Source organism: Cynocephalus volans, chromosome 3 (genome assembly GCF_027409185.1).
Source record: "Cynocephalus volans isolate mCynVol1 chromosome 3, mCynVol1.pri, whole genome shotgun sequence".
In the NCBI taxonomy this organism is placed as follows: domain Eukaryota; kingdom Metazoa; phylum Chordata; class Mammalia; order Dermoptera; family Cynocephalidae; genus Cynocephalus; species Cynocephalus volans.
The window spans coordinates 100,068,616-100,088,388 of record NC_084462.1 but is presented as its reverse complement, the minus strand read 5'-3'; the positions used below and the strand labels follow the sequence as shown (position 1 = coordinate 100,088,388).

Sequence of the window (19,773 nt, the reverse complement as noted above, 5' to 3'; positions counted from 1 at the left end):
GCCCTGCCTTTTCTGAGCTACCGCGGTGCCTTCAGCACTGCTCTCTTAAAACATTTATCTCCTCCTCATATACTTAGCTTTCAACCTGCTTGTCTTCCTTACCACTGAGAGCTCCTGGAAGACAGGGACTGTGTTCATGTCATCTTTGCATCACCAGAACATGGCATTCCTTTTAGGATGGCAGAAGGTATTGCTGTACCTATTTTGCAGTTACGAAAAAAAGGGGAACCAGCACTGCATGCTGCCAAGAGCACTGTACTGGCAGGAGGTAGGGCTGGGTTCGTCCTGGGCCTCTCAGTCACTCATATGAGATCTTTAGTCACTTGATCTGTGAGAGCCTCATTTTCCCCAGTGGTCAGATGTAAGAATAATGCATTTTTTGAGGTCCAGATATATCACTGTACAATTTGTGCAATCATGAGGGTACTTCAGAAAATTTGTGGAAAAGTAGAATTAAAAGATAATATGAATCTTTCGGTGAACTTGTTGAAGTGCCCTCGTATTTTAAGAACTATGAAGCATTCTGCTCATCACGAGCTAAGAAATAGAACCAGAGTTCACTAAAGCTTATCCTGTTCTTTGAATCTGGCTCTGCAGTTTTCTGTACCCACACATGATCCTTCAATTGTTACTTTAAAAAAAAAAAAAAAAGTTTTTCTATTCTTAGCCTCATATTTCTTTCCTGCAATTGTCTGATAAAGTGCCTTTATTAACCACAAGAAAACAGAGAGTTTGGGCAGCTTAAGAAATTGGTGCTGGCCAATGGGCTTCCTAAAGCCCCATTGTGTGATTCCCCCGCTGCCTTAAAGGCCAACCTCAATGTCCCAAACGTTTTCTGTGTTCTTTTTGACAGGGCCATCCCAAATAGCAGCCATCGTTTGGTTCCTCAATCTTCGGTTTCCTTTCTTTCCAGAGTCTTTTAATGTTAGGTAACAATGCTTTCCTGTTACTTTTCTGTTTTTTCTTTGTTTTTTTGGTTTTTTTATTAGTAGTATTATGGTAAAAAACAACATTAAATATGCCATCATAACTATATTTAAGTGTACAATTTTAAGCATATTCACTTTGTCATGCAGCGGATCTCTAGAACTTTTTCATCTTGCAAAACTGAAACTATACCCATGCACCACTAATTTCCCTTCCCCCAGCCCTTGGCAACTACCATTCTACTTTCTGTTGCTGTGATTTTGACCACTTTAGGTACTTCATATGAGTGGAAGCATGCAGTACATGTCCTTTTGTGACTGGCTTGTTTCATACAGCATAATCTTTGTCGTTGAGGTTCAATCATGTTATAGCATACGACAGGCTCTTTTTTAAGGCTGCATAATATTTCATCGAATGTGTATACCACGTTTTCCTTATCCACTCATCCATCTATCAATGGACATGTGGGTTGCTTTATTCTCTCTCTTTTTTAAAAAAAATTAAAACTATTCATTACAAAGATGAACTATTAAACTTGGCAAGACTTTTCTAAATGCTCTTTGTCCAACGGGAAATGTGTTTAGGATGGTACAGTGAATACTCAAGACATTGCCCTGAAATTGGTGTGTGCAGCTCTTTTTTGTTGTGTGACTTGGGGCCTAAATGTGGAAACAGAAACAGCAGTGTCTTGCCATTAAGAACAGGAACCTATATTTAAATAACGTTTAAGTCATTGACATCAGCAGGGTTTTCTTTCCAGTCTCTCTTGAAGTAGAGTTTCGCCTGATCACATGAAGATAATCAGCTCCTATTTTTAAAGGCAGCAATGACTGTGTGAAATGCCCTTTCCTGCTCTCTGGCTCAAAGAAGCATCTAGTCTAGTTATACATTTAGGAAATGTTCTGACTCTGGTTTACTCACACTACCTACCCCTCAGTTCTTCATCTCAGATTTTCATCCTGATTAAGTCTGGGTAAAGTACTACCCAGTACTGCCTTGATTAGTACTTTACTGGGGGGTAAGGTGGAGAAGAGTTGGGGAAGTTTTTTTGTTAGATTCTACTGTTGGGTGGGATTTTTGGAATGGGTGACAATGAATATGTACAAATTGAAGTGTTATAGAGCTTATTATTCTCAAATCCACTTTGAACTACAGATTCAAATGCTATTATCTCTGCTTTATAGATGAAGAAACTGACACAGAAAGTTAAAAATAGAAGGTACATTAAAGATGATGTCTTCCAGCCCCCACATTTTACAGAGGAAGGGACATTTTACTTGTCCAGTATGGAAGGGTAAAGGGTCCTTTAGTAAAGCAGTTGTATTGACCAGACATACTGGACCCTTACCTTGAGATTGAAATGGGGAGGGGTTTGGGAGCTATGTTTTAAGGGTTTGAAACTAGTTGCTCAGAGAGAGCTCAGCAAACAACAGATCTGGGCTGGCATCTCAACTTGCTGCCTTTGAATGAGCTTTATCTCCTTATGTGAGTAAGCTGCTTAACTTCTCCACATCTCTGTTTTCTTGTTTGTAAAATTGGACTAATAATAGTTCCTACCTCACAGGCTCATTGCACATATATGAAGTACTTAGCCTGGTGCCAGGCACATTGTAAGCACTCAGTTAATGTTTTTCATTATCATCATTATGATCAATCTAGCACAGCTTTGTAATAGTTTTCTCAACATTTAAATATAAGGTTAACATTACCTGCTCATAAAGCTTTTGTTTTAAATGAGAAAATGCATGTAAGAGCTTATAAGAGTAGCTGGCACATAGTGATTGTTCAATAAATACTAGCTGCTAATATGATTATGCTTATGGTTATTATTATAAGTATTATTATCAGTGGCATTATTTTACTCAAATAAATAATAATCAAAATCTGTGTCTTCTACCAGTCTCAAAGATTGGGACTATGCTAGGAGAGTAAATCTGGAGAAAAGTCAGTGGTGGGTTAACTGCACGGTCATTACACTTACTAGCGTGCCTTACCCTAGTTGTATTTAGAAGGAAACCAAATAGAAGAAATTACTCACAAAGCCCAGAACCAAAGAATGACTCACAGAACCTGAAGGAGGACAGATGTTTTCCACCACGTGGACTCTGAGTACAACCTGAATCTAGCCCAGGATGGCCTGCCAGCTTTCACTCCCCTTCCGTGCGTCTCTATGCTCAAGCAGTTAACCTGCTGCCCTGTTGGTACCGTTCTCTAGAGTTGGACCAATGCGCCTTTTCACTCCCTCAGCAGAGGTCCCCTCTTCATTTGGGAACTTCCCTAGCTCAGAGCTTCATTTTACAGATCTGGCATTAATTAAGCTATGCCTTTAAAAATAAAATTAAGTAGCATCTTTACAGACTTGAAGTTTTATAACTATAGTTGACCTATAGTTCATATATTTGCATTTTCTTTTCTCTGACCTTAATTTTCTATTTCTCTTTTGCGATTTTATTGTACCTGGCTCTTTGGGGAAAAGGCAGGGTATAAATACATTAAAAGCCTCACACCAACATATAGAAGCCAAAGATTCTCACTTTCTTAAAGGAGCACTATTGAAAATGGTGCAAAGATTATTCTGCAGAGTTACATGTTATTGACAAGTAAAGCAACACAGGAACACAGGCTCCTGCTGAGCCTGGGAATGATATAGACACTGTAGGGATGGTAAATCCATGTGTCGTATACAAATACAGTTCACTTTAATAGTCTGATATCTTTTCACTCATCTTAAACACCTATAGGTATTTGGAAAGGGAGGAAGAAATAAAACAGATGAACCTGGTGAGATACGGCCAGGAACAGTAGTACTTCATTTTGATTGATGGTTTTACAACCTTATCTTCTAGATAAAAGCTACTGTAAACAAAAGCCTACCTAAATTGATTGTATTCAAAGGAAGCAAGCCACCTGTATGCAGCAACTGGCTCCCAAATGCTTAGTTTTTCTTCTTAGCAGCCAGTTGCTACATACCCTTACAGCTACCACCTTGACCATTAGTAGTGTCGGTTCCAGGGACTAGTTCTCTTGGTTTCTAGCAGACTTTAAACCTCAGGATCATCTGCCCCATAACATCCTAGAAAGCATAAATTCCTAATAGTACTCCTGGCAATCTGCTAGCTCTCCAGAATTGTACAACTTGGACATATTTTTAAGGCTCATTTTCTCACCTTTAAAAATGGCTTTTCCTCCCTATATGGTAGAGAGTTATCAGAAAAATATTTTATTTTTCCAAATACATGACAGCACTCATAGCTTTTCCTGCAACAGGGGACTCTATAGTGGTATTCGCTCATACATTCATATATCTTCAACTAATGTTTATTGGCTGACTCCTGCGTGCCACTGAAATACAAGCTGCCCTCATGAGGCTTACATTCTAGAAACATTTGTTTGATAACTGCAAGGCCAGAGGATCCATTTTTTCTAAGACCCGTTCTTGAAATTGTTTTCTTCTACCTGACCATTTTTCCTAATGACATAGACATTTTCAGCTTCTAATTTATTTTTCTCTTTTCCAACATTTGCCTTCATGAATCTGTAAAATTGGGAGGTTTTGCTTTTAGGGGCTGGGTTGGTTAGCCAAAGAGATTTTCCTTATCATGAAATATTTATTGTGAATAGGAGAAAATTTTAACTACCCATTTAGAGTGAGTTGGGATTGGACATACCTGAAGCATTGTGTCACGTTTGGTTAATGATAGATTTATAGGGCAAACATGTATCAGCCTTAATCCTTTAGTTATTTGACTTTGCCAGGGATGAAAATTCCTATAATTCTTTATTTTAAGCAGACTTTTATATATCCAGAGACCATAAATCTCTTTGTGCCTTGAGATAAATGTCTGACTGAACTCTAGGTTACCCTGTGATCTTTTGAGAACTGAAAAGAAACTCCATTCCCTCTATACCTAATAGTAAAAGACTGCATAAAAAAAAAATGTATTTGGCGTAAGCAATATTTATATAATAAAATGTTTTCTGTTTTATAATGCATTTCTAATCTCTAATATGCAGAAAGTTGGAAATGAAAAGTTCAGAAATAATCTCAAAATTTTTCCTAGCAAGTCTATGGTAGACTAACTGGAAAATACCAAAATGGGCTAAAGCACTGTCAGCCAGGCTTTGCCAACTCCATAATCACTATCCATTATGGTTGTCATATCAATTATAAATTCTCTAGCATCAAACACTAAATCAGCTGAAATGATGGGCTTGCCTGTGGCATGTTTCCCTGGGGAAATAACTGAAAGAGAAAACGTAATAATTCACACAACCAATTTTGTAAACACCCCCAATTTTTGGAGGAAGGCTGGGGTATAAATTCTAGGTAGATAGATATGACTCGTACCAAGGTGTGCTGGAAGTAGTATTCTCCCACTGTTAGCACTTGAATGTTTTCAAAGTAAACATGACCTCGTGTCCTTTGTTACTTTTAGGGTTTCTCTTTCTTTCACTGTGTTTGCTGTTTTTCTCTTCTTCCCTATTGGGGATGTGTACTGTCCCCTTTGTGCATGCTTGTTAGAAACAGAAAACAGGGTGTCCCACTAAACACATCTTCCAGTTTCACAACTAAATCATCTCAGTATGCTTCTGACCCCACCAGCCCTCATGTCTCTTGGGACCCTTAATCCCACACTTCATTCTCACTACCAAAAATGTACCTATCATGAACAAAATCAAAAGGACCAGTATATGAATAAATACAACATAGTTAAAAAAAACTCCTGCCTTTTCTAAGACTTCTAGAGTACTATGTGGTCGCTCAGTTTTTTTTACTGTGAAAACTTTAGCTTGTTGTTTATTTGATTAAAATATTTTACACTTAAAATGTGAATAGATTTGCTCCTACGTTATTAAAAATTTAAGTTGTATGCAACTTATGGACAGAAACCTTTCTCATGTGACTTGTGCTCTATACAAGATGGCCATGCAAGCTTGTATGTAGATTCTTAAAAGGTAAATGCAGAGGGACTGACCCATGCCAGGAGTAAACATTTCTCCAGGAAAACAGAGACTAAAAACAACAGATTAAGGACAAAATAGCTTCTGCCTTTGTTTTCTAATTTTTTTATTCTGAGGAGAGATTTCCAGTCGGCTAGAAAGACTATAGGTATAGCATCTAAGTCTATCCAACACAGGACAAAGTGAAGTAGAAATTAACCACTTTTCCAGGTAATTTACTGTGGAAATGAAAATGTTGAGTTATTTAAACACCAAGCAGAATTTCAGGTAGTTGTGTTTGTGTATTTTTACACATTTTAAATTTTCCTCAAAATGATGTATTTACAGTTTATTTTCTGTGTGGCATAAAGGCCTGAGATGAATCAGTGTTTATAATATTTTTACTTTTTTATTTTCAAAATTATAGAAAGTAATTTGTTTCAAAGAGATGGAGTTTCATTTTTTAATAACCGAGATCCATGAATCGAGTGAGAATAACCAGGATTCTCTTTCTTTAGTCATTTCAATTTTCAAACACAGACCTGCCAAGCAAAAAAAAGTAAATGAAACAACCAAGTTATATATTTTTATTTTATTTCTAGACACTACCAAAAAAAGAATATTTGCATTGTATATTAAATTGACCATAGTGCCAGAACCTTATGATGTTATATTACATAATCACTAATCTATTATTATTGTACACATATTTACACACAGGCATAAATACACACATACTTCACATATAAACATGTGCAAGCATATTTCACTTGGACTGAAAAGTTATTTACAACTCTGTCTGGAGAAACATACAACAGTGATTAACAAGTGCATAACCAATCTACAACAGGCAGATTAAAACTAAATAAACAGTGTAAGAGTTTATTTTAAAACAATTACAAGATGTTTTATATTTCTCCTTCGTCCTGAACTATGTGTTTGAAAATGCACTCTTCATAAAAACCACATGCAAGTCTTTTTGATGGTGAAACAATCGACTTCCAACAGCCACATGCCTGCACACATCCTCAGAAGATAGCATAGACCCCACACAGCAAGGGGGAGAAATATATATTTATGATTCTCTGCTGATCTTATGTTAGAGAAGGAATTTTCTACTTGCCTATGAATTGAAATAAAAGATTTGGGCTGGGAACAAAGATTTTAATCAGCACAACTAGGTTTATTTTTATTGTTTGATGAAGACCTTCATGAACAACAAACTTGACTAAAATCATCAAATCATTCCATACTCTTCTTGTCATCCTTCAACTGAAAATTGTTTGTTTTATCAACTTGACCCAGATTTATATTGCAGGACCCTGGTACATTGAGAATCCTTTTTTATGGAATCATGGTAGTTCAACTCATTGGGAAGAGAAGTATTAGATCAATTTCATGAGTTTCCCTTATTCTCTGTAGCCAGGCAAATTGAGTAACAGAATACTAATACCACCACCCTTCACTGTCTTATATTACCAAAAGAGCTGTAAAAAGCACACTCGTTTTAAAAATATATGTACTGATTTTCTCATGGAGCCAAAAACATGGGTAAGCCAAGTTGATGGAACAAGCAGAAGATACATCTCTTCACTAGTGGTGTTTTAGGAGCACAAATGGGCCTTTGAAGTTCACTGTATAACCCTGGTTAGCAAGTCTAAACCTTCTTTTCTGGGAAGACAAGTCTCTACCTCACATGCTCACTTAGACCCGTTGCTTCCCTCAGTTTTCCTCATAACTTATTCCAGCTGTTTATTTCCATTTATATGAACAGGTGGTGTCAGTGTTCTGGATTTACTCCTCTTCCCTCATGTTTAGATTCTGCCCATAACTTCTGAACCCTTTCACAGCATGAAACATTTCTCTTCTCTGAACTTCATGTAGTGATTCTATAATTCTCATTCCATAGCTTACTTTTCCACCTGATCGTCAGAGGCTTTAAATATGCTCCCTCAGATGTAATCATTTTAATTTCTTTTGCCTGAATTATAGGTTGCTTTTCCATATACTCCCTCAATGTGGTGAGACTTGATTTGAAGCAAATAGCTAGATAAACTTTTTAGTGTGAAACTATTGACTTCATACTTAGAAGAATTATTCCTTTGTAGACAGGTGGATCCCAACTCATTTACTGGGCTTTTGATTAGTCACCTTGCTTCTAGGCTCCTGCTTTTCTGTCTTTTCCAGGTGTTGTAAATATTTTCCAGAGTTGAATGGCTGTTATAAATTGCCGTACAGGGCCAGCCCGTGGCTCACTCAGGAGAGTGCGGTGCTGGGAGCGCTGAGGCCGCGGGTTCGGATCCTGTATAGGGATGGCCAGTGCGTTCACTGGCTGAACGTGGTGTGGACAACACCGAGCCGAGGGTTGCAATCCCCTTACCAGTCAAAAATAATAATAATAATAAATTGCCGTATAAACACAAAGTATAATGAGAAATGGTAAAATATAGCGGTTACAAGGGCAAGCCACAGAGCCAGACTGCTGGGTTCAAAGCCCGGCCCTTTCTGTGCCCCAGTTTTCTCACCTGTAAAATGAGGGTGACCATAGAGCCCCCTCGCAGGGTGGTAGTGTGTATCAAACTAGTCTGTTCATGTAAAAGTGCTTGGAACGCTCCCTGTCACATAATAAGTGTTCAGTAAATGTTAGTTACCTTTTTGTCGTTGCTTATTAGAATCACGATATTACTTTATATGTATGTAGACATCATCTTTATAGACATAATGACTGGTCAAGGCTCTTTTAAATCTAAAGTATGATCAGAAATCTCTAAATTCCTTAATCTGCCTTTCTTTTAACACTCTTTGAAGAAGGTGCATGTACTTTGAAGAAAGTATAACAATTGAAAGTTAATAGTCTTTCTCCAAAAGTAAAAATACCATCCAAGCAATTTCTGCATTATAGAATAGCGTGGAGGCATGGCATGGCAAGGAAGAGGGAGTATCTTGTTTTATAGTTAAAAAAGAGTAGGCAAGTTCTTCCTGAATTTGGAGCCCAAATTTTCTCTCTGTACCTCTGAGTTTCTCAGAGAGTTATAGAAAAATCTTGAACTGAAAGACATGAGTTATAACTTATACCATATTCTGTCAAACATTCGCAATCTGGAATCCTCAGAGATTATCTGAGGATAGCTAGATGTTTCTGGAAAACTAAGAATTTAGTCACTGAAGTACCATTTTGAAAACATTCTTGGTGACAATCTTTTAAAAATAATCAGAGATCTCAGCTTTCAGTGCCTTTTTTAACCTGAGCAAAATGTAACCAGCATCTGTTTTTCCTGGACCGTCCTGAGCACTTGTTGAGGTAGATTAAGTCTGTTTGCCAAACACCAAATAGCTGGGGACTGTCACAATTAGGGTCTTTTAAATCTTTTCCTGAGCTGCCAGCGGTCATTCACCTCAACAGGCAAAGTGTTCAGCTTCCCCCACCCTACGTCCACCCCCTTCAAATCTGCAGCTTTAGAAACCCAGTACCCAAGTTTAACGTGAAAACCACAGAACTGGAGAAAACATGGAGAATTCTTTATTTTGTGTAACCCCAGCATCCTAGATATGCAGCAAGGAGGGATAGTGTATAGTCTAAGGAGCCAAGATGCTATGTTAGTGTAAAAGCACAGAGTTGCTTAATAACTGAGATTTGCCTTGATGAAGAGTTGCTACCTATTGATAATTTCCTTCTACTGTAATTTCTGGGTGCAATTTATAACTGAAAAAGCCATTCTGTATCTAGCTGAATTTTCTATACTGCATATATGAAGAATGGTTTTTGATTTATACTTAAACTTGAGTCTGTAGTGCATATTTGTATTAGTTAGCTATTGCTATATAACAAGTGACCCCAAAACTAAGTGACTTTAAACAACACACACTTAAGTCACAGATTCTGTGGGTCAGGTGTACAGGCACAACTTAACTGGGTCCTCTGCTTCACGATCTCTCATAGGCTGCATTAGCTCAGGGTCTGTGGTCTCTTCCAAAGGGTTGACTGAGGAAGGACCCACTTCCAAGCTCACGCATCAGTTGTCGTCAGGATGCACTTCCTGGGCTATTGGACTGAGGGCTTCAGTTCCTCACTGGCTGTTGACCACAGACCACCCCAGTTCCTTGTCATGTGCACCTCTCCCGCATGGCAGTTTGCTTCATCAAAGTGTGCATGCAGAGAAGGCAATAGAGAGAGTCTCACAGCAAGGTGGCAGTCATGGTCTTTTGTAACCTAATCACAGAAGTGACATCCTTTTGCCACATTATTTTTGTTAAAACAAGTCACTCATCCTGGCCCACATTCAAGGGGAGGGAATCACACAGGACGTGAATACCAAGAGGCAGGGATCTTTGAGGCCATCTTAGAAGTCTGCTTAGCACAATGTCTCTCTGCAATGCTTAGCTGCAACTCAGGAGGGACGCTGGCCCTACCTTTGCTGAGGGATTCCCTTCATTACTGCTCTTGCCCACTTCGGTTTGACACTTCTCTTCTGTGCCTTTCTTCCTGTAGCTAACAGTGTTAGTGTCGAAACTGCTCTCAGTAGTGAGTTCTATTTTTATTTTATTTTTTGTTTGTGGCTGGCCAGTGCAGGGATCCAAACACATGACTTTGGGGTTTTAAAAGGCTGTGCTCTAACCAACTGAACTAACCGGCCACCCCTTTCTATTTTATTTTTTAAATTTTATTTGAAACCATCTCTTCCTCTTTTTTTTCTTTTTTTTTTTCTTTTGTTTTGTGGCAGCTGGACGGTATGGGATTTGAACCCTTGACCTTGGTATTATAACACCACGCTCTAACCAACTGAGCTAACTGGCCAGTTCTAAATGAAACCTGGTGCAGTAGCTAAGTGTCTTTTCTTCCAGCTCATTTTTTACTGTGAAGATGAACCATATGTGCAGGGATAAGTTAGTTACAAATTTGCTGAGTATTTTCACACATCTCCAATATGTCTTAGCATTACCATATCGTAGAATCTCCTTTGTGTATTCCATTCACCTGTATATAACACATCCATCTATAGAAAGAGGTGGAACCAATTAGAGTGATGTCCTCCAACCTTGCCAAATTGAAGATGTTCTTTAAAACAGATAAAAATATTTGCTGCCCTCTCGTGATAACAGCTATGCTTTTAGATTCCATCTATTTATAAAATGCATAATGAGTGAAAGCTACTGTGTGAATCGTATGTTAGTGTCTACATTTTTTAAATAAGAGAAGATATATACATGTGTATATGTATATATACATACATATATATATATATATATTTTTTTTTTTTTTTTTCCTGTTTGAACATAGTGCTTAGCGTGCATAACGATCTCCTATAATTTCTTCACAGTGCTTCAAGGGTCCCTGGCTCAAGGTTGGGAACCTCTGGGTTAGATCTCAGGGCAAGGGTCAAAAATTCAAATGCCCACAGGGTCCAGGTGGGCAACATAAAATGAGCAAAGTAGGCAGGGCATAAGAAATGTTTCTTCTTCCATTTCTTTCTTGAAATATGAAACCCTGTAAGATTAACTTTTGCTTTCCCACATTTGATAGAGACATGAAGATGGAGAAATAGTCTCTATTAAATAGAAAAACCCACAGTACAAGCATGATGGTAAATGGCACCTGGCACTGAACCTCAGCATCATGGAACAGCAGAGAATGGTGGTGGCTGCGGCAAATTGGAGAATGTATGTTATGTCTCAAGGTGGCAACTGTCACTTAGCTCCAGCTGCTTCTTGCCAGATCAAAGGAAGCTGAATATCCAGGATTTTGTGTGAAAACTCCCAATTTATATGTGTTGGCTCAGTTTTTAAAAATTAATGAAATCCCAGCCTCGATTTCATTGATCCATTCACAGAGATGTCACTATTTTGCAAGGCGCTCATGCATGTTTACAAAAGTTCCAACTATAGAAAAATTTTGTGTTGAATCAAAATCTGATTGTGGGCTACTTTCAAACATTGCCGTAAGTCTGCACTTAAGAGCTACAGCGTGAATTAAATCCCTCCTCCCCAAGAGCACTCTCAAAATCAGAAGATGGTGAGCATGTTACCACTCTCAGTGCTCATTTCTAAGTCAGACATATTCTGTTTTTCTAGCTGTTCCTCAGATATCCTAGGATTCTCCTCTGGGTCAGACTGGAGATAGTCCCCTTAAAAGATGGCATGAGAACCCTCCAAAAACACTCTAGGTGTGGTCTATCTAGTTCAAAGGGCATTTCCTCTCCTTTTCTGCTTAAAGTCTAATACTATGTCACCTGTTTAATAAGCTGATCACTACATCATAATGAATACAATCACAGAGTGCCTGGGTTCCAAAACTGGTTCCTCTACTTTTAGGCTCTGAGACCTTAGGCAACCTACTGAATTGCTCTGTGTGTTGGTTTCTTCATTTGTAGAAAAGGGACTATAACTGTAGCTACTTCGTGTGGTTGGCATAGATTTAAGTGGGTTGATGCATGTAAAGTGCTTAGAAGAGCATCTGGCACATAGTAAGTGATATGAAAGTGTTAATTAGCATTTTTGTTACTATTACTATCACTATGGTCTGTAAGTATACCATTAGTGTGCTCATCTGGCCAGTAATAAAAATGCCATGCCATGCCATGCCAATGGCTGAGTCCTGCCAGCCACTGCCACTCGTCTCTAGACTGCCACTGATTTGATAACCAATGCAAGGCTGTCCAATCCTATTAATACTGACCCCGTGTTCTCTGTCTTGTCCGTGAGGGTATCTGTTATGTACCAGGCCCTGTGCTAGGCATGAAGGACTTGAATATAATAGCACATGGTCTTTGCCCTCAACAGAATCCCAATATAGCAAAGAAACAATTGGTGAAACAGAGGGAAAATCCCTGGAGACAGATATGCACAATAGGGTACCCAACTTTAGTTCCATAGTCTCCTATTTAATTTCTCTAAATACTCTAAAATGGAAGGAAACCAAAGAAACACATTTGTAAGGTTGTCATTATTTATGGGGAACTTCATCTTTCATGTGCTCACAGTCTGTCATGGCTCCTGACTTTCACCTTCCATTCTTTCAAGAGGTATTTGTTGTTTTTGTTAATTTGTTAGTATTTTACTTGCAAGCAAAATTATATGTTCAAAAGTCACTCATATTCTAGTCTCTGCTACCCAAGAGTCTTTAAAATTTGTCTTTGACTTATTACTTGACCATAAGTATAGCAACCTAAAAATTACAGTCAACCTTGAAAAGTGTTTGCAGAATCAGTTGAGCTGTTTGAGTACAGCCCATTACGGAGTGTCTCCAGGCTGGTGGGGGTCAGAGGGTGCAGTTCCAGCAGCAGATCCCTCTGCTTTGCACATTCCCTCAGACCCAGGGTCTCTGTTTTCTTTTAAATGCTATTAGCAGAGTCTCTTTGATATTTATTAGTCACAAAGTCTATAGTTGCCTTCCCAGTGATCTCGTTGTTGTCCAGTGGTGCCACAGTAAATGAGAAAAGGCATCAAAAATGTGAAATCACTCAACCCACAAGCATGCACTTGACCTACATAAAATTTTTCTAGGGTCCTGTTTTCTCTCCATTTTGTGCCTTTCTAGAAGGAAATGCTATAGTGTTAGATTGCTTGGTTTTTTGAATTATCAGCCAGAAATTTCCCTTCTGTTCAGATAATCAAGGCATTGATCATATAAAGTTGCTTAATGTGGTCGGCCTCTTCATAAATAGGTATGTTGCTGAAAGGTTATCTTGCCAGTATCTGATAATCTTTGGATCCCGAGCTGTTGGAGAAAACTCAGAAATGCACTAAAGTTGGGAACAAGGCCAGATCTTGTTCTGCCATTAAATTGCCAAACACGGCACCATCTAAAGTTCCTATTATTTTTATCAACCAAAGACCACATAATTTGAAAACCTCTCTACCAATGTCCATTTACAAAGGGAAGTTGTGTCTCCTTGTTTTTCCCTAGGCACGTATTGTCGATCAGAGGTTTTGAGCTATATGACAGAGCTGATGTTACCTACCTTAATATTAATTCAGTAAGAAACAAAGATTTAGATGGTAGAGCCTTATTATGAGTCCTGCTAAAAATGTGCATAGATGCAGGATACCACCTTTAGGGAATCCTTACTGTGAGCCACTACAGGAAATGTTCAGGTTCACGATCTTGCAGAACCTTTTTGAGCTGCAGATTTTATCTGTCGCCTCACATGTGAAACAAGTCCATTTTCTTGAGCATTGAGGTGTTCCCCAGCCTGGCTTTTCTGCCTAGAAAATGCCATTTTCGTAAAGACCTGTCATGCTTCGTGTCCTTTGGCTTATGATTTAGCTGTTCAGGGAAAGTGCAGGCTGCTCGGGCTCTCTCAGTGCTGGTGATATGTGTTTTTGTTTTATTAAATCTTTAAAATATTGGGCTTGTTTTTTATGACCCCCATATATTTTTTTATTCTTCTCTGTGACTCGTTAGATCACATTTTTTTCTCCCTTTGTAAAAATATTAGTGCCTTTCTAAAGAACATCGCGGTCTCCAGAATGGCTGTATAATAGAATGGAGGAATGCATCGAGCTCAGTGTTAGAACTGTCGAGGCTGTAACTCAGGGTTGCTTCACTGATGGGAAGGTTTGAGGCTTCTCAGACGCGGTCCGCAGAATCGCTCATCTTCCTGCTCTTGTCAGACTTGTTTTGACAAATCTGAGATCATCTGGTACTAATCACAGAACTCTTTGTAAAATAAAGGTACCAAATGGTATATGTTCTACTTACAGACAGTTGTTTGTGATCAAAAGTTACCAAGAAACCCTCAGTCAAATGGAAGCAGGTTTCCTCCAGGTGTGAGCTTCACCCTGTGTGCATTTGAGCACGGGGGCTCACAGACCCTGTGCACAGGTAGTCTAATTCTTCTGACCTCAAAGGAAACTCTTGCTTGGAGATGCTAAGGAAAAGAGAGCATCTGCAGCCAGCCCTGGATCAGGTAAATCTCACTGGGCCTTGCGCTGTAAGCCTTCTCATTGTACCTGGTTCCGGCATGCCCTAGAACAAGTTCAAGTGAGGAGTTGCCATCTCTTGGTTCTGTCCCTGCACCAAGAGGACTCAAAAAGAGTTTTGTTTTGTTTTGTTTTGTTTGGTGGCTGGCCAGCAAGGGGATAAAAAGTTTTAATTAATCTTGAATACCACTTGGCTACCCTACTGATGCAAATCCCCAAATAAACCAGTCCGTGACATCCAATTGAACTTGTTGCTGTGCGTCCAGTGTCTCGCAGCCCATCCTGTACTGTTAGTTTTGGCAAGTACACTGCAGCATATAATAAATCATGGAAGGAAAAAGCTTTTTGGCCTAGCATGGTTCAGCCTGCTGTAATGTTAGAATACAGAAAGCAGTTCTGTTTTTAGACATCCTTTTACTAACCCAACATTCATAATTTATGATTTCACTGTAAAATTCCTGCAACACTACACCAAAAGTAGTGCTGCCCTTTAATTAAGTGCTCTCAGTAGGAAAAACGTGAAACTGATGTGCAAAATATCTCTCTGTGCATAGTGATTGATAGTGATTACATCTTTATGAACCCAGCCTAAAGGTCTCAACTTCCTGATGGGTGAAGTCGTCTATAGGGCTACTTCCTGAGTCTGCCTGGCGGAGATCAGTCACTGCTAACAAAATTGGAGATAATTCAGAGGCACAACTTAGAAATATTGAGGTTTTAAACCTGCATCTATCTATACTTTGTCACAAGTCTGCATGACTTTATTTCTCGTTTCCATAGGAACCTATGACCAGATTTCATGCAGTGTCCACACTTAGGTTGTAATGCAGAAAGCAAAGGGTCAGGGAGAAAACCAGAAAGAATGGATGACAGTGGTACATCTGGCCCTATTGGCTCATGAATAGAACATTACAGCCAGAAGAGGACCTTAAGCTGTTCCATTTTTTAAAATTATTTTTCAAACATTCTTTTTATTTTCCTTCTTGAAAGTGGGCAAGTTTAATTTTTAAAATAGTACCAGTAAATGTTAGGAAACTGAAATCCCAAGCCGAGTGTTCCGCAGCTCATCATGGTTTCTACCTTGGTTTTGTTCTTCATCAACGAAAAAGTAACATCAGCCCAAGCTCATAACACCTCACAGAAAGGTAATGTGCGTAATTCCTGTACTGAAATATTTCAGGTTCCTTAAAAGCAAGGGAACAAATCCATCCAAGGTGGTAATACTTGTGTTAAATGAGCCCTTTGGTATAATAAGTTCAGCTGCTTTCAGTCATAATGGTAGAAACCAAAACAAAATCTTTGTGCAATCCAGTCATTTAATCATCGGTTCCTCCGAGATGACTTTTTTCTGGAGCTATGTTGATACTGTGTGTTACGTTACTTTCTGGTGTTTTTGCAGATTTGGGCCGGGCTTAGTCATCTATTGGTACGGATTTATCCAGGAGCTGGACTGCAACCGGGAGAGAGGCATCCTGCTCAAAGCCTGTTTCCCCACGGACATTGTCACCTTATGCCATAGCATAGCATGACCCTGAAGATCCTGGAAGAGAAGCTGGGAGGAAAAGGTGAATCCGGAAGCAATTTTACTTTCCTGCAGTGTAAACTCCTGGCAGCATCTGCCCTGAACTTCAGCTGAACTCTTGCTGCCCGTGGTCACACCACTGCCTCTTTAGACAAACATATCAAGAGTTTCTGTTTTCCTTCATCCCTTGCTGATGTGAACAGCCAAGAACTACAGACACAACCCACTCATTATCAGCATTTCTGTCTCTGTCAAACAGTTAGTTTATAGATAGTCATAATCTTTCTTCCTTCCGGATGGTTTCTCCTTGTATACTGAACAAAAGAAAAAATGTGGAGACTGAAAGGTGTGATTTTTCAATTCTCCTCCCAGTTACCGAATCACCCTTTTTATTTTTTTTTTTCTGAGCCTCCATTCATTCTCTCTCCCTCCCCTTTTCTCTTCACGTGCACTCACCGATACCCAGTGTTACATTCTCATCGTGGAACAATCTAGCACAAACCTAGAAAAGCAGAAGACACAAAATCTGAAGCTAAATTGTTGCTCTCACCTGCAGGGCTCTAGTGGACCTGGATGGCAGCCTGTGCTTCGTGCCTGTTTTGTCTGGTCTTTATGATTTCCTGACTTCTGTGGCATTAAGCCAAGCTGCAAAAGTACACTTGATGAGAATTTCCTCTTTTCCTAATGCTTATAAACACCAAACATTTTACATTTATCTCATTTAAAAGTATTAGTTACAATGTGTCTGTAAACCACACTCCTTCTTTGCACTGGGGGCAGAGGAGAGAGGATTGAAGCTAAGTGCCAGTGCTGATGAGAGTTTATTTTTAAACCAGCCTAGTTGTCATTATGAGGGTACTTTGAAAAGTTCATAGAAAAATAGAACTGAAAGATAATATGAATCTTTCCACAAACTTTTTGAAGTACCCTTGTATGTACGTGAGCCAGTATTTTTATGAGTAAAAATTTTTCACGTTCTCATTCTATACCCTGCTTTGTATCCGTATTTTATACCACATAATTATATAACACTCACATAATTTAGGCATTAGCAGTGTTCAGCTTTGAATGAATTAAGTGTACCAGAAATAAACCTAGAGCAATTTTTAAATAAGCAAAATAAAAGAGATTTCATATTTGTTCACTTTAATTTATTCACTTTTATATACTGCAGACGAGATTTCAGTCTAAAGCGAAACATCAATAAATTAATTATAAGCCTGTCTTTTGGGAAATTAAAAATTAATCTGTACCCAAAAATGTATTTAGTAAAATCTTTGCTCCCCATACTGACAAAACATAATAACTTTTATAATGTTGAATAAGTGGTTTTGGATATACTAATGAAAATGTTACTTTTGCAAAACACCTTGAGGTTATATACTTACTTTGCTTGGTTCTTTCAAAAGACTAAATATGTCATTTGTATTTTGTTCATTTTATACCTAAGAAGATTTGCAAAAATCTGCCTGCTGCTTTTCCTTGCAAAGGACACAAACATGTTGGGTCTGTGATGGATTTTAACTCTGTAGTGGGCTGCATTAAATCAAAAGAAAGAGGAAGAAGCTGAAATGGTAAATAAATGTCAGGAAAACTTCTGTTTCAACATAAAATTCATCACGCAGGTTTTGTGAGTAAAATAGAATGGTTTGAAATACTACTGTGTTGCCTGATACACACACACATGTACACACACACACTTTAAACAAAAACGTTGTTAGAAAGAAGCAGGTTTTATGGCATGCTCTAAACTGCTTTTTTTCTTTAGGAATAAATTACATTTATCTGCACAGATGTTAAAAATCCTGTTAAACCCTTGTCAAGAATTTGTTAGTTTTACATTAAACAAATTTATGATGAGCGTGCACAAATAAATTAAAAAATAAAAAAGGTGCTTGCATTTTGTATTTTTTCTTCTTCCTGGTGCCCTGACATAATGTGTTGTAAGAAGGTATTGGTGTTCCCCAGCAATGGCACCACCTTCTCTTTATGAATGAGGCTTTAAAATTTGGCCCTTAGAAGTGAGAAAGAAACCATTAGTAAACTGTACATACTAACGTTAAAGTTATGAGTTGTTCAAAAGTAAGCTTTTTTCTCACACAAAAACTAAGGTGATTATTGTATTCACTACTTTTGAATTGGAGGGATGGAGAAGGGAGTAATGTTCCCAAATTGGAAGCATAAAGCCTCTTTGGTTTTTTGTTTGTTTGTTTGTTTGTTTGTTTTATATATTAAAAATACTTATCTGTGTCTTGTCTCTATGTGGTGTTTGCTGGTTTGGTTTTTTAATTTAAACAATATACACATCAGATTCAGAAAGTAGACACAGATGACAATTTATTTTTATTGCTGTCGTCATTAGAACGTTAACATTAAAGCCAAATCTTGTTTTATGGAGCATTCTGTACACCGTGCTAATGAGTTATGCCAAGCCAGAAAGCAGGAGTGTGTGTAAAACGTAAAACCAAACGATGTACTACTCTCTGGCATATATAGCCCTGCCGGGCATCTGCTGTCACCAGCATGAGAGACCCATCCAAAGCATGGAGAAGGATCAGCTCAGAGCACAGCAGATCCAGGACTGCTATTTAAGGTGACTTCATAGACTCTTTCCCACCCCCATCTGTACTCCTGCAGAAAAAAACCCATATACAGTAGAGAATCCTTTTTCTTTCTTTTGCCTTCTGGTGATGTGTATGTCAATCTTTAAAACACTCTTAAAATTGCATTTGGGAAGGCTCCAAGTCTAAAGTAGACAGCTGGATCTCCAGGGGAAGTTTTTTTTTGTTTTTTAACCATAGGTGCATGTACCTGCTCATTATCAGCAAGGCTTGATTCCACCCTGGAAAAGAGGATAAACTGTTGGTCTTTAGGGGTTGCACTAACTCATTCAAGCCACCAGGGGATGGCTTAGAGCCCTGGTGAGGTCATCTACTAAACGCTCCCCGACGGGCCACACTAATTAATGCCGAAGTGAACAGTTAATTCACTCACTTCTCACCAGGGAGCTACTCCCATTGCTTCCTTTCCTTTTTGGAACAAGATACCTTAAATGTCTGCTCTTTTTTACTTGCTCTCATCTGTAGACCTGGTGTTTTGGTTGAATTAAATCCTCACTACTTTTAAATGCTTCTTCTGTGCACTGTTCATTTCTTCCTGCTCATCTTCCTTTGCACTAGCCTTTGCCAGTTTCCTTCCACTTGGACATATGTTCTGCATTTTCCTACTACTTGTTGGCTCTTTTTCTCTCTAGAAAATGATCCTGGGACCAAAATGTATCTCATCTAAATCCTGATGCTTGCTGGGGCGGGGGATGAATTTGGAGGGGAGAGCAATTGGCTTAACCAGTTTGAGGAAAAGCACAACCAAGTATCCTCCACATGCCAAAATATTGAAGTGTGCACGTGGCATCTGAAGAATCATAAAACTTTAATAAGATTTTATAGGGTTAAGTATGGTATAAA

At 38.6% G+C, this 19,773-nt stretch overlaps 1 protein-coding gene across 2 annotated transcripts in view; it reads left to right on the top strand.

Annotated features, from left to right (window-relative positions):
- The window catches only part of CDIN1 (CDAN1 interacting nuclease 1), a 217,112-nt gene extending 198,553 nt beyond the window's left edge, over nt 1-18,559 (top strand). For both annotated transcript variants that reach the window (XM_063089350.1, XM_063089349.1), the window contains exon 11: nt 16,187-18,559. In XM_063089350.1, coding sequence (XP_062945420.1) covers nt 16,187-16,316 — 130 coding nt within the window. In that variant the 3' untranslated portion in view covers nt 16,317-18,559. The remainder of the gene's footprint in view (nt 1-16,186) is intronic.
- The last annotated feature ends 1,214 nt before the right edge of the window (nt 18,560-19,773 follow it).